This window comes from Chelmon rostratus, chromosome 24 (genome assembly GCF_017976325.1).
Source record: "Chelmon rostratus isolate fCheRos1 chromosome 24, fCheRos1.pri, whole genome shotgun sequence".
Classification (NCBI taxonomy): domain Eukaryota; kingdom Metazoa; phylum Chordata; class Actinopteri; order Chaetodontiformes; family Chaetodontidae; genus Chelmon; species Chelmon rostratus.
The window spans coordinates 5,390,883-5,406,884 of record NC_055681.1 but is presented as its reverse complement, the minus strand read 5'-3'; the positions used below and the strand labels follow the sequence as shown (position 1 = coordinate 5,406,884).

At 43.5% G+C, this 16,002-nt stretch overlaps 1 protein-coding gene across 1 annotated transcript in view; it reads right to left on the bottom strand.

The window, feature by feature from the left end:
- Positions 1-13,185, bottom strand: part of LOC121627350 (prospero homeobox protein 1-like) — a 34,825-nt gene extending 21,640 nt beyond the window's left edge. The window contains exons 1-5 of the mRNA XM_041966211.1: positions 13,119-13,185; positions 9,192-9,607; positions 8,431-9,069; positions 6,982-8,217; positions 1,348-1,455 (exon numbers count right to left, since the gene is read on the bottom strand). Of these exons, the coding sequence (XP_041822145.1) occupies positions 1,348-1,455; positions 6,982-8,217; positions 8,431-9,069; positions 9,192-9,542 (2,334 nt within the window). The 5' untranslated portion in view covers positions 9,543-9,607; positions 13,119-13,185. The remainder of the gene's footprint in view (positions 1-1,347; positions 1,456-6,981; positions 8,218-8,430; positions 9,070-9,191; positions 9,608-13,118) is intronic.
- Between the last annotated feature and the right edge of the window lie 2,817 nt (positions 13,186-16,002).

Below are 16,002 nucleotides of genomic sequence, written 5' to 3'. Positions count from 1 at the left end.
AGGATGTGGCACTGCCACGAGGAAGTGGTCAACACAGATATGAGCCAAAGGGCAGCTGGTATGTGTGTGTGTTTGTGTGTGTGTGTGCTCATTTGAATACAGCGTCCCGAATCCGTAGAGGAGCCGTATGCTCCTTTGCAAAACACGTAGCAGCCTGTAAACACAGAACAATCAGAGCCTTTGTTTTAAAGCTGTTGTTCTGTTGTCATCCCTTTCTATTCTTTGTCCTCCCCTCCCCCCGCCTTTGTCATTTTCTCAAAACCCCCATAACACACACATGCATTTTCCATCATCATCTTTTTTCTTCTAATTTTCCACATCTTGCCTCATACTCTCTTCTTTTTTCTTCCCGATTTTATTTCCTTTCTTTCTATAATAATTTTCTTTCTACCTGTGCATCCTGCCATCTGTCAAATCAACACTTATTCTGTGATTATTCATCTTGTTCCTGTATTGAAAGAAAAGTTCAACTTCTCATTTTAATTTAGAGAGTGAGAGTGAAAGCATTTTTGTGTGTGTGGGAGGGAGGGGGGGTTACAGTAGGTGTGTGTGTGTGTGTGTGTGTGTGTGTGTGTGTGTGAGTGAGAGAGGGAAAGTGGGCGTGAACAACGCCCCAACCCCAGGCCGATTAGGGCCAGAAACTCTCATTATGCCACAAAGACATGACAGACTGGAGTGCCCATCTGCGCTATAGGGGCTTGCACACATACACACTCGTACAGAGTAACGGAAAAACACACGAAAACAATAAAACTGAATAATATCAGACAACAAAATACAGAAACGTCACAAGCAAATGACTGTGAGGCTATCTGCCAGTGAAAGTTGGTGAGGCGAGAAAGAGGAGATCAGAGAACAATCATGGATCATTAAAAAAGCTTCACACAAACAGCTCATCTGCTCCATCTATCACTGAAAAATACACTGATGTGATTTCTGAAATCTGATTCGCACAGTGCCATTTCATTTTGTGGCCACGCTCTGCCTGACAGTGACTGTAATGCTTGTCGTAACCACCTGTCAATTCAAGCCTGAGTATGTGTCACTTTTTCCTATCTTCTTATATTTGTATGCATGCACATTGTGGATTTTTCTCTCAAAATGACTCAATCTGAATCACAATGCAAATTTGACCTTTTATCTAGTTTTGAATATGCAAGAGCAAATATTTACGTTGCAATCATATCAGTCTCTTAATTGTGATCTGACATGATGAAATGATTAAGTATGTCCAGTAAAGAACAATTAAAACAGAAACAGAAAACTAGAGTTAGAACAGAACAGGAAAAATAGGTTCATAAAAGAAATAGGAGAGAAACACACAGCAGAAGAAAAAGGCAGTCTTACCTTGACGTCGGAGAAGAACATTTTGAGCATGTTGGAGGAAGGGTAGCGGGTGTAGAAGAACATCAGCTTGGCCTTCTTCAGGTGGTTGGGAGACAAGCCCTCCTGAATCTGAATAAGTACATGTTAAGGATGCATCTTCTTTTAGATCTCATGAGGAATACAGCAGCAGAAAGTGTAAGCAGGACCTCAAGTCCAAGTTAATGATCATGAAATGTTCTGTTTACTCTCAATCAGTGAACATTATAACACCTGTCCTTGTTCCATTGGTTTAAGTGGTATTTTGCAGTTGTTGTGTTGGCTGCACCGTAATTACAATCAGGTATGTCAAGTAGTGCAGAGAACAGTGCATGCAGTTCCTCTAAAGCAGTTTGGCTCTTGAGGTCTGCAGTTAGATATTACTGGTGAGAAACTGACATGTTACAACCTAAATACACCGCTCTGCTTTTAGCAGGAGTCAGAAAATATTCATGTGTTGCATGGGCTCCACTTGTTAGCAAAATGCTAGTGGAACCAAATGGGAGTACCATTCGGTACAATGAACAACAGGTGTTTTCCTGAGTGAATTTGATTAAAATTGTCACATTATTAAAAAAAAAAAAGCAAAAGTGAAGGTAAGGTCTTGTAATGGCACTATCTCAGTTGACAGGAAGTATAATTAGGCTAAGAACAACATTTTAATTCAGACAATATGCTGCTTATTTTAATGTTCTGTCGGACACTACCCCTGTAGCCTCAAATGTATATCGCAATTAATTTTCTGAGGCCATGTTCCACCGCAGGGACCAGGTTCTGGTGTGGTTCCGGGGACATTATTTTTATTTTCATTTCAGCCACCATTTTTAAAAATCTGCAGCCGCAAGCCAGTTTGTTTTTAGTTCCCTGTTCTTCAACACCTCAACCAGACCAGGCGTTAGTGAGCATTAGTCACTCCTAAAATTATGTATAAAAACAGCCATCACATGTCAGCGGACTAATTTGCCTCATCTTCACGGGTATCTTCACAAGAAACACAGACAACAATGAGTACCTTGAAAATGGGGCTTAAAGTTCCTGATACTGGATGGAAGTGCACCTATCATTCAGAAGAAGTACAGTTGGCTCAGCTGATACCAGGGTCCAGGGTGAATTTTGCCCCTCACAAAGTGCATGATGGGATAAGCTTCAGCCACCGTCGACCAGGCCGCCAGGAACAGTGTCGGACTTTCAGGCCCAAAACAACTTCTTCCCATATACAATCATTACTAAAGTAACAGCTGTGTCCAAAGGTCACAAACACCCTGAAATCACTCTTCGCATATCAGAATTTGATCCATTAAGTCCAATATTTGAAAAACCTAGAAAAGCCTCATCAGTTAGTTATTTTCACGCTGTTCAATCTCTTATGTGCATCCTCTCCAAAGGGCCTTGGGAGGCATCTTTTAATACAGTATCTAGCTGTCTCATATGCACACCTTTAAACCTGGAAAGAAAAAATAGGCATACAACACAAATGAATTAATGCTCCCTCCCCTTGATTATTCATGTATTATTATTTAAAAGCAATCCACAATAACCAGTGCAAGTGAGAGAGAGATTTCTGTAACCACAGAGTGATTAGTGCCAGAGATGGAGTGATACATTCTGAGAGGAGTGACCGCACAGCAGTATTTGTCAGGGTGACAGCACTACCGTTAAGCACAACCATTGATAATACAGAGCTGCAATAAGAGAAAACCAGTTCTCTGGTAGGCGTGCCATTTTACACCCAAAGCAGAAACTGGAGCACCTGCTGGCTTTGGATCAAATCCCACATTCACTCCTGCATCTCACCGGCTCTGCAACCCCAGTGTCTATCCCACTGTCTCAACAAGGAAAATAATAATTGCGGAGGCCTTGGTTGCAGGGGCACAGAGCGAGCGTGTGGGACAGTGTATTTGTGTGTGTGTGTGTGTGTGTGTATGACAACAGCTGTGCCCAACCACGCTGCCATTACCCCACCACATTAACAGCCCTATAATCTATCAGAGAAGATGAGGCAATCAATGGAACCCCCTGCAAGGTCAATTAGCACACAGACAAACACACACACATACGGAAACCCCAGGGGCCCTATATGGCTGGAAAGGGAGAGAGGGGAGCATCAGCAATCAGAAAAAGAGGGAGAGACGGGAAGTGAAGATAGGAAGCAGAGGGGAAATGTACTGACAAAAGGGAAACATTGAAAGAAACGAAAAAGCAACCAAGATTATACTGATTACAACACAGAAAGTAATCTGACTACATATTGCAAATGACGCCACAGCACTGTTCACTTTGACTCAATAACTGAAGCAAGTGGTGAGTCTTATTGTCATCCATCATTAATGTAGCAGCAGATACGTCAGGTCGCCAGACAACAACACCATCACCTAGTTAACATTAATACCAACCTGTCACTGTCTGTGTGTTTAGAGCAGAGAATGTTTTCTACATACACATACACACACACACAAACTGCACAAACAAATACACACTTAACATCACAAACATGACTCAGAGTAAACAGTCTGAAAAAATATAATGGAAAAAAGCAAATGATAGGTGTGTGTGTGTGTCAATGTAACTAATAATTTTCTTTTTCTTCCATTCCTCTTCCTCTTTCTTTCCTGTGTGTGTGTGTGTGTGTGTGTGTGTGTGTGTGTGTGTGTGTGTGTGTTCATCCTGATGCACATCTGTGAATGTATGTTTGTGTGTGTGTGTGAGTGTTGTGCATAGCTCACTGTATCAGCTGTAACTTGACCTTTCTGCCAGGTGTGTGTGTGTGTGTGTGTGAAAGAGAGAGAATGGGGGGTGGATTGAGAGAAGAAGAGAGGGAGGGGGGGGCACATTCATAAATGAATGAGGGACATCTGCTCAGTTCTGTACAAAGGATTAAAGATACACAGACCTGAGAGAGAGAGTATGTGTGACAGTGTTTGTGTGGGTAGGTGTGGGTGTGTGAGCCCCTTTTTTGTGAACTGTGATCGATGCAGAACACCTTAACCACTCTGCCAGGCTTTCTAGTAGCCTTAAATCCACAGACAGTGCCATCACTATTTTAATGCCGACCACACGAATCCACTTAAGAGGCAGAGAAAGTGACAAAACAAGAAAATAAAGAGAAGTTCAAACAGAAATTGCATAAATCATTTTCAAATTGAGGGAGGATGAGACAAGGTTTATGCGAAATCTGTCTGTTTTTGAGAAAATGTCAATGAAATTTGTCATGTTCTCACAACAGCTTTGGGCAAATGTTAGTCTGTGTGGCTGATTTGCAAGAAACTTAACTGTTTTACACAATAAATGTATCTTCACTTGGCAGGAAAAACTAATTGTACAATTTGTACATAATTTCAGTAAGCTTTCATATAATTCAAAATATCATTTGTGATCAATGGTTTCAGTTACTGGAGCTGGATCATTGCAGTATCATAAGATATCAATCAGGGGTGCAACTAACAATCTGTCAGTAATCTTCTCAATTAATAGAGTAATCATTTAGTGTATAAAATGTCAGAAGATGATCAAATAAAAGCCTGTCACAATCTCAAACGTATTACTTTTCCCACACCACCAGTCTAAACGACAAAGATATTCTATTAAGAATATTAGAAAAAAAAGAAAAGCAAGAAATCCGTAATTGATTTTCTGTTTGTCCACTGTGATGATTCATCAACATAATTTCATGGAATAACAATGTCATAATTTGTTCAGAGGTTATCATAATATAATTTAATGGGATTTGATAGTGAAGAAGTGATAGTGGAAAAAGACATTTCTTATCAAAGTGAATGAACTCATTTTGAAGGGTTGCTGTCATTAAAATGAAATCACCAAACTATTTTAGAATCTTTGACCTACAAAATAAAAAAGGGAGAGTTGAAGGGTGGTCAATATCTTTGAAATACTAATGTCCAATTTCAAAGACTTTTTTTTCCTTCCAGATGAATGGAAAAGCATTTTGGAATGAAACGGCTCAGTGGGATCAAGAGACGTGTCAAATATTTCTTTTTTAATTAAAGCAACATCTAAATTGGCTTTGAAGACGACACTGTGATCACATCCCCATCACAGCTGCAAGGAGTTCCTATTTGTCAGGTTCAAAGTCTTATTTTTCTTTTCACTTTGTTCTTCATGCGTGTGTGTGTGTGTGCGCGCGCGCGTGCATGTGTGTGCACGTGCGTGCGTGCGTGCGTGCGTAGTCGCCAGGAGAAGCCCTCTTCATATGAAAGGTTAGAAATGAAAAGATAAACAGCTACCTGCAAACACCTGTCCACATGCACACGTCATGAAAGGGAGTGTGTGTGTTTCTGTGTGTGCGCACTGTGAAAGGAAGCAAAACACACACTGCTGCCGAGCAACTGCGAGCGAAGGCCAACAAATGAAAGCTCGGAGTAGAGATCAACAAGAAGGAGGGAGACAACTACCTTAAAAACATTTAGAGATTAATGCGTACATTTTAGATATTACGCCTTTACTTATGTGTGCCCACACACACACATTTAGAAAGCTTCCATCAATAAGGCCAAGTGTTCACCTGTTCCTCTTCTGTGCTCTTTGAAATATGATTAGCTTTGAGCTCCTATGTACAAGGTCTTACACCACACCCACACACACAGACACAGTGAAATATGATTTGCTTTGAGCGTTTATGTACAAAGTCTTTGTGATGAAAGAGAGCCTAACAACACAAGAGTGTCTCAGACTGTGTGTGTGTGTGTGTGCGTGCGCGCGCATGTGTTGAAGAGGGATCTCACTAGCCTTTCTCAGCACCTTTAAAAACCACAACCTGCTGCACAGGCTTAAAAGAGCTTGAGAGAGCAGTGTGCGACCTGTTTAATCTTCCTCCCTCTTGCAAGACCCACCGCGTCCCGTTTCATCTTCCCCACTCAGCACGGAAACAAGAGTGTCTGACCGGGAACCAATTAATGCAGGTTAATTGATATTAAAGACTTTCTTTGACGACTGCTTGCTGCTGCTGCCAAGTGGTCTCAGTGTGTTTGATGCCATTAAAAATGTGAATCTTGTGAAAAAGGAAAAAAAGTTCATTTAATGTTAAGTGAGGATATTATTTATGTTTACGGTCACTTTTCTTTTAGTTTATAGTGTTGTATGTGCAGTGTAATACATACTAGTGCCAGTGTGTCCCAATTCCAAACTACACACTTATCCTACATGATAAATAAATGAAGTAATCCGACATAATTTAATTAATTTGGTCAAATAACTCAACTAAGTTAATTAAAGTGAAAATGTATCATGATATACTATATATTTTAGGTCATATTGCACAACAAGTGTTATCTATTAATCTATATTTTTCTTGCATTTAGTATTAATTAAATTTTGTACGTCAATTATACTGACAGGAAAGGATTCAAATCCTCAAAAATTCTCACTGTTGTTCCCAATTTATTATAGTTTTTCAATCTTTGAGCTGCCTCCATGTCCTGACCAGGTTAGAATTCGTACATAGAATGGAATAGGGACATAGCTTAATTCTTTATCTTTATCATTCTTTTTTTTTTTTTTGGATCTAAACCTCACCAACTAAAAAAAAAATAAGGTTTAAAAGACAGACACGCACTCAGATTCACATTCACTCACAGGTACAAAACCTGATAGTATCAAGGATACGGTATTGCCTGAGTAGGGCGATATGTCGGACATGTCTTGCAGGTCCCCACACTCAGACTTGATGAGGGACAGGGACAGACCCTCCGGCCCATGTTGGCTCGGTGAGCTCTGCCTGTGGTGATGGTGGTGGCTAAGATGGCCTCCTCCAAGGGATGCCATTTTGGTTCTGAGGCTGACAGTTTCTCGGGTCATGTCCATGGAATCAGGGGAGGACCGATGGAGGTCCTTGGGCCCTGGGGGATAACCGGATCCTCCACCGTGTGACCCCAGGGGGTTCTGAAAGGGGTAACCCATAAGGGGAAGAGGGAACGGGTGGCGAAATGAAGGAGGGCTAAACCCAAGCGAGGCCGTGAGGGGAGAAGGGTGGAGGGAAGGATGAGGAGGAGGAGGAGGAAGAGAGGAAGAGAGGTTGGTGCTTTCTCCTCCACCCCCTCCACCGCTCTTGCGCACCACCAGCGGCAGTGCCTCTGTTTGGTCGTTGGGCGTTGGCACACCGCTCAGTCTTCCACTTAAACCACCGAACGAATCCAGCGGGCTTGGGACGATAACATCGCTGAAGCAGTGCAGCCTCTGGTTGGAGGAGTGGTAGTTAGGGGTGGGACTGCCGTCGCCATTCATACTGAGGGCCAGGGCGCCACCGCCAAAGCGCGAGTCCGGGGTGAGGGAGGGAAGGGGACCGAAAGGTGGAGGACAGGAAGAGGATGAGTTGGAGGAAGAGGAGGGTGCAGCTGGTGTGCTGCTGTGGCAGCCGTGATGGTGACTGATAGCCTGCTTGGGTGAGGAGAAGCCCTTGACGACCGTGTCGACAACCTGCGACACGGCGCAGTTCAGCTCCTGCTTCAGCGTCTCCGCTAACTGCCTTCCTCCTCCTCCCCCTCCTCCAGCTGCTCCTCCTCTGCTCTTCATCACCCTTTCTCCATTCCTCTCCTCATGCTCCCTGCCGTCCACATCCTCCTCTATTTCTCCATCTATCAGAGCCTGTTCTCGGAGGAGGGCTCGGGCCCTGTCCAGGAACAGGCCTGGGTCCAGCTCAGACAGGTCGTCATGGCTATGCCGTCCTCTGTCTCTGTGTCTCTCCTCCAGGCCATCAGAGCGGATACTGTCCTCTGACAAGTTGCCGTCCTCCTCTCTGTCTCTACCTCGGTCGACCTCTCCGCTCTCACCGTTCTCTTCCTCTTCCTCAGTCTCTGAGTCGTAGATCTGGTAGAACTTCTCCTGGAGTTGACGCAGCTGTTTCTGAGCAACAGAGGATAGAGAATGTTAAAGAAGATGTCTGTTGAACCTGAAAGTCACCTGTTACCATAAATAAGCTGAAGGAGAAATTAAAATAGGAAAGTATGTCTGACAGAAGCAAGTATGTATTCCTTGAGTCTGTGCCACTTTTGGATTTCAGGTGCCACCTGAAATCCAAGACTCTTCATACTGCTCATAATGTCATCTGCTACCAACCTGCATGTCCTCCAGTTGCAGTTTGAGTTGCCGTCTCTCTTCCTGCCTCTGCTCCTGCCTTGAACACACCAGCTGGGTGAAGCTGTGTTGCTGCTGTGGCAGGCGCTGCTTTCTCTTATTCTCCCTGTAAACCTCACCAACGCTGACCACCCCACCCCGTGAACCCGGAGAGTTCAGGAGGGAAGAAGGGCCATTGCTCCGCCTGTGGTCGTGGCTGCTGATGTTGTGGCTGTTGGCGTCTCCTCTGTGGTCATTACTGCTGTTGCTGTTGTTGCTGCTGTTGCTGCTGTTCTCGTTCTCACGGTTGCTTTCTTGGTTGTGGTCGCCGGCGTTGGGCCGGACCAATGGTGAGTGACTCATGCCGCGGATGATGTTTTCCACACGGGCGCGCTTGGCACGAAGGTGCTCGTCTGACAGCCTGTCCAAGTCGAAGGAAGAGAGGGAGAGGGGCTGAGAAGGAGCATGGGAGTTATGGCTCGAAGGTGGCGGTGGCCGCCCGAAGGAGGAGGAGGAAGGTGGAGGTGGAAGAGGAGGCCCTGGAGAGAGGCAGTCAGAGGGGCTGTCCCCGTCACGGGAGGAGTTGCTGCAGGCGTCTTCGGCCTGAATCTCTGAGCCTCCACTGGACAGAGCTCCACTTCCCTGTGAAGGAAAACAGGAGGACAGAATTAGGGAGCAGTTAACAGATTCAATAAATGATTTGATGGATCAGTGAATGAGGATTGAAACTAACATTTCACCACTGCCTGTATATGCGTGTATACCTGGAAACCTGAGTCACTCCCTCCATTCTTCCCCATGTTATTCTTCAGTAACTGAGAGATGATGGTAGCGCCAGAGAAAGGCATTATGGCGTCTTCGTACGAATTGGCCCTCTTGAGCAACTTCCTCAAAACATTCGATTTTTCACTGTCACTGTTGGTGCCCCCATGGCCATGACTGACCAATGAGCAGTCCCCATCCTGATCAATGCCGTGCGATTGGTTCATGCTGTCAAGCAGGGTCTCCCTGGCGCGGGTGAATATCGCGCTACCCACAGTCCTTTTCACCCCAATGTCGACACGTCGGCGCTTGGTCTGTCTGGTTAGGAGGGTGGTGCTGTCATGATCAGGCATCACGCAGGGGAGCTAAACGGACATGACCAGGGGTCCTCACAGACACGCAGGATGAGACGAGTTGCCTGGTCAACGACAAACACAAATAAACACAAACTGCTATTATTTCATCATTTTAATATCACCTGGAAAGCAGCACACAAATGCTCAGCTCTACGGAGAGCTTCAAAGTTTTCGTTCCCAAAATGAAATCTTTAATATTTTGTAAAATGTGATCGTTTTAAAGTGATAATGTTTTGGTCAGAGAGCAGCTCAATCATTGAAATTGGGAGCAATATTTAATGACTCTTCATTCTGAAAAAAAAAAAAGTTGCATAAAATAGTTTGAATCAGGAGTGATTCTATGGGTAAAATTAAAAACTGTATAATTAAAATCAGTCCTTGGTATTTTGAGGCTTTTAGTAACAATGTCGGAATTATTTCATAGAATAAATTCTCCACAGTTAAAGACCTTAAATGACCACAGATACTGTGCTTTTTTCTCTCCAAAATAAATACATCTCCTGTAGAAAAACTTTCTTTAGCGATTTTCAAAGGAGAGACAGTAATTAACAAATATAGAAATCCGGATCACAAACATTTCAAACAACTTGAACCAACCTGCCTGACAGACACGAATGTGGCAGGCACTTTTATCATTTGCACACTGCGCCAAATTCCAAAAAATACTCACAGTACATTTCTTGACTAAAAGCCAAGGGTAACATTGTCGGAAAAAAAAAAAACACTCTTTAAAATAGTTCAAGGATATATCCCCACAGAGAAGTAACACCTGCCAGTGATAACCAAAATAATTTCCCATTTCCTCCTCCTCCTCTGAGGGGTAACCTTGATTTCTGCATCTTGTGAGGAGCTGTGAAGAATCGACAGGCTCTCTCTTATTGTCAGAGGAATTTCACTTCACTTTTTTTACCTCGTCATGTGACTTGAAAGAAATAGGTACTTATCTTACATTTGTGAAAGCAGTGATTTTTTGGTGTTGTTGAACTCTAGGTGTTTTATTTTAACAAGAAAAGTAAAACTCTTAGAAATGCTGTCACTTGAGGTTTTAAGAAGTTCACATACTGCACACTCAAACTCAGTTTCTATTTCTGTCATGGCTGAATACATCTTATCTATTACAATGCAAGTGTGGAGAGAGACACCTGTGGTGACGGTTAAAGCACCTCATAAAAGTTTCTCTCTTGATGCTCTGGAAGCACCAGAAGTTATACCAGATCTGGCTTCATCCACACCCAAAACTTGTAACTGGATTACATAGCTTAATACTTGAAAAAATCTCCATAAAGTGCAGGGTGTCCTTACAAAATTATCAAAACCTGATTTCTTAAAGAAGCAAAAATCTCAGGCCAATGCTTAATTTACTCTACAGGCAATTTAAACATTTTCACTATTTAGGGATCAAATCAAATGGACAAAGACAAATACCCCAAAAATAAGCCTTGGCCATTTTAAAACAGGTGAATGGTGGAAGTGAATATCTGCTTGCACTTGTGCATCACACACAAGCAGCGTTTTCCATGTCAAATGTTTGCATCTGTTTTGCAAGTAATTTCAGGGTCTAGTCTAAGGAAATATTTCACAAATTAAAGCTGCGTCCGACAACAGTTTGCCAGAGCAGTGCCTGTGTTCACACAACGGGAGCTGTTTTAATTCCACTGTTAAAGCGGTTGAAAGATTTGAAAGAACGATGGAAAAAGCGAACTTGCTCAAACACACATGCAGACTAAATTAGGGCCACAAATGACAAAGCAGACACTGCGGGGCCATTACCAAATGAAATACTTTCCAAGCAGGGGAGAAGGGTTAGTTTGAATGTGACTCAGAGATGATACGGTGTTGCAGACAAGAGGTGTTCAGAAAAACACTCAGCCCCTCAACACAGTACTTGGTGGTGACCCAGATACACACACACACACACACACACACACACAGTACATGCATACACACGTTTCTCACTGTTTGCATTATTGGTTCCTCACACACACACACACGGGGAGGTAGAGAGAGTGAGAGACAAACAGTTTAGATTAGGGAGTCCAAAGAGCTTGGAAACTGGTTATTTAGAAATTTGGGTCTGAGGTCAAATTGAGGGTGCATCAGTGTAAAAACAGTAAATGGCTCCTGTTAGTAAAACACAAGACAGCAGAAGAGGGAAAACCTTCATCATCTTTTGTGTGACTAATATTATCTTAAAAACCACTCTCAGGTGTTTAAGTCGACAGAAAGCCCTAAAACCTTTTGCATTCATGTTCAGCTGTGTCTGAAAGGTGAGCACTGAAAGGAGATCTGAGAGTGTGTGTGTGTGGCTTCGGTATCAAAACAGAAACTTGTGTTTTAATCTGAATTTGAAGAGCAGGAGTAACTTGCTCTGTAAGTGAGAACTGAAATGGGAAGTAGCTGATGAATGTCTGTAAATGGCATATTTCCATGTAAAACGTATGGTGGTTAGCTCGTAGTTAAATTACGCCTGATACTTGAAGATTTTAATGAGATGTTTTCGACTTTTTTAATACTGAAAGTACAATGGTCAAGGTGATTGGAAATATGAGGTTTTGTTATAAATGGAGGCACACCTTCTGCCTCCTGCATCCCTCAGAGGAACCAATTAACGTGTTTATTTTTGATATCTTGATATCAGTGTGTAGTAGATCGTTCCCTCTGGCTGCAGCTGACAGTTTGCGCTCTGAGCGGAGATCACCGCTGGCCGGAGTCTTGACAGAAATCACAAGTGTTACTTTTACGCGCGGCAAATAAGGAGACATGTTTGTCATCGTCCAAACAACAATTGGTGCACGATAACAGTGGCAGTCTGCTGCAGACATTTCTTTATTAAAAAGCTGATAAAGTTTCCTTGACTTGGTGAAGCGCCAGAGAGATAAATCCACTTGTTTCGAAAGGTTTGCTCTTGTTTTAGCGCTACCGAAGTGTCAGAAGCCGCTCTGGAAACGAGGCTGAATGAGGAATTACTTGCATGCAGATCAATAAAACGGTGTTGATATACATTTATTTGATTTGGAAGCGGGGGTAATTTTCCCTTTCGTCCACTGTCAGAGTTCTTTATTTGTTTTAAATGACGGAAACAGAAAGTAAGAAATAGGATTTGACAACTCATCTTTTTTTTACTGAATGACTCGTGGATCATCAGTCGATTAAAAACAATCACGGAATCCGAAAGCAGCGGCAGGTGCGGAAATCGATGGGAGGTGAACTCTGCAATGACCACAAACTCACCACAGACCCTCGTTTTATTTTTAAAACAGACTTGAAGTCAGATGTTTGAGTTCACGCAGCCTCGCCGACAGAACCCACACAGCAGTCTGAGACCAACGCGCATAGAAAGTCGAAACAAGCGGAAATAGTTTCGGAAAATGGTCCAAAAAAATCTACTAAAGCATCTGGAACCGACGCGCGGAGATAAACCGTCTCCATGAACTAACAGCGCTGAAGTTAAGTTACAGCGAGCACGGTGCGGTCGGACAAATCACACACACTCACAGACACACACACACACACAGAGCACAGCACAGCACAGTGATAAAATAATGGTAGTAAATAATGCGTGTTTCTACTTACTTCTCTGTCGAGCGTTTCTCCAAGTCGCTCCGTCGAAGAAAGGGCGAGCACAAGAGACAGATCCGCACTCGCCGTTAAGATCAATGCCGTAATTTACTACGGCAAAGTGGAGACGTATGCGGAGCGTGCGTGCGCGCCGGCGTGAGTGTGTGTGCGCGAGAGAGAGACCGAGAGAGAGACTCATAGAGCACGTATGTGTGTGAGAGAGGGAGAGAGACACCGAGAAAGAGACAGAGAGAGAGGCTGCTCTTGTGCGCCGCTCTCCTCCCGGGATGGGAAGTGTTTAGTATCGAGCGCACCCCGGTCCGTCCGGCACTCTCGGCTCGTCGCGAATCCCGCTTTCTCCCTCTGACCGACGGCAAGACTCTCAATAAGAAACAAGACGAGACGCACATGAAGGATACGTGAAGACGTTGCGTCACCGGCCCCGGAGTGAGGTAACGACTCCACCTGACCAATAAGGAAGAGGAACCGGGGACGGTGGATTTTGTTTATAAGGAGCCCCCCGAAAACAGCGCGCAGCCAGAGCGGAGAGGGAGAGAGGGGAGAGAGGAGCGGAGGAGGATGCGGAGGGTAAACTGAAAGCAGGTTCATCAACCGTCCTCATTTGCGGAGAAAGTGCAAAAATCTTCTTCGAATAAATTTAGCTAAATTCAAACCGGACTTCGAGGGCATCATCAGTTGATTTATTTCCATGTTTTATTTTGTTTTTAAATGATGCTCGGAAGGAGGTCATGCCCCAGTTTGTGATACGTATACAATACTAAATCAGTTCAACAGATTAAAGCAGCGAATTTTACATGCGCACTTAATTTCAGACTTGTCATTCAATAAAAATAGCTTTCAAATGCCAGTTATGACTGAAGAGCCACTTTCAGCGATTGACTTCATTCTTTGTATGTTTTTACACTGTGTTACTGCTGCAACAGTATGTCTATGTACAGGTCCACTGCATGCACTCACTTCTGTTATCATTAGGTTTTTTAATAAACGCAGGCTTTAAGTTTATCTGTTTCTTTTCATCCCTCTTCACTGATACTCGTTGCATGTCAGAAACTATAAAAAGAAATACATTCTGTGTCTTTGCGCAGCTGCGATTGTGTGCGCGTGATTGGAAACAACTGTGAGCCTCTGCGCCTTGTCAATCAAAGAAAAGTTACCCAAAACGCAGAAGAATAATGGTAATAAATGACACTTCTGATGGGGAATCGCTCCTCTTCTCCGGAGATCGGGGTCAGGCAAACCCCGGGGCTGAGAGGGAGTCAGTGTTTTGCTCACGGACACTTCAGCAGAGCGGAGGCTTGCTTCGAGCCGGAGGAGCCCTCCGTGGCCACCAATCCAGACCGCTGTCCGTCCATCCAGAGGCACCGAGGGGTGGAAATAAAACATAATCACAGAGATATGCAAGCATATTTCCAGTTAAAGCCAATTTTAAAAGACGACTCGCTGGGGCCTTCTCAGAAACAAGCTGCTTAAACAAAGGAATCCTGCTCCCAATTTTGATTTATTGCTTGAAAATATCAGCTTTCCTTGTCACGAAATACTGAGAGCTTTTAAATACAGTTAAATACAACTGCGAAGGTTCAGAGTTGTGTGTTTGGTGCATTGGTAAGACGCAAGTACAGCATCAAGCTTCACCGATAACTGATTCAACACTTTCTAGAGAATTATTTCACAAGCTGGTCCTGCAGGACGCGGCATGTGTACATCCCGCAGGCGCTCAGTAGATGAGTAAAAATCTAAATCTCTCTCACACAGAGAAAAAATATATATATACACACACACACACTCTCTCTCTCTTTGTGTAAAACAGGGGGATACGCACATTTAACTGTTCGTGAGGGATTCTCAAGAAAATTTGGCGAAAATAAAGAAAAAACAAGGAAATGTGTAAGAAAAGTGCAACTATTTAATGGCAACATTTTCGTTTGATTTTTAAAAACAGATTTAAGCGACATTGGACTGGGGACTCATTGGATTTCGTCAGTGTTTATTTGTGCAGAGGTATGCCAGTGCGCTCCGTGTCTGCGTGGGCCACCTCATGAAAAAACGCTCATTTCTCACCATGGATAAAAGCGAACCTGTAATTCAAAGTTATTGAGATGAAACCATTTTCTTGAAGCATCGTGCTCCTCCTGATTCAAATGAGGCCATTCAAAGTTGAAACGGAAATTCACCACCATTGCTCATTATTAAATATGAGCGGACTCTCACAAACGAGCAGAGTCAGAGCTGTGCGTCGCAGTACCACTTATCCAGCATCTCTCTTCTTAACTTAATTACGTACGGGGATAATCGGCATTTACACGAAGTCATACGATAATTTCAAGTGCTCTGCAGCTGTGCCGTGCGGTTCAATTTGTCGGAGAAGATAAATATTTAAACCCAGAAATGTCCGATAAACATTTCCCCCGAGGAGACCGATGTGTGTTTCGTGCTACACAGGTTGTCCTTGCATGCAGAGGCAAACAGGCCCACTTCGTTTAATGATCCCTTGCCAATTATTTGGCACAGACATGGCAACTTAACTTCACCACAATGCAACGCACAAAGTTTTTTTTTTTCCCCATTTAAAAACGCGCTGTAAAAGCTGTGTCCTTTTTGAGCGACTTCGCCCTGGGTGGTGCCATTTCTTAGTTTGATAACTACGTATATTTATTCATGTGCAGCCTCATCTGCTTCGGAGCGCACAGCTGGGTGATGAGAAAATGCGCACGTCTAGAGAAGACAAGAGTCCAACTTCTACGAAATCAGCTTATGGAAAAATGCATATTTGTGTGGAAAAAAAATCATTTTCCTCACTGTGAGGCCAAAATAGGAGGAGGCTGTCGGTGCACATGGATTATCTTTAAAGAGGAGGGGACAGAGCTGAATTCTGCTTTTG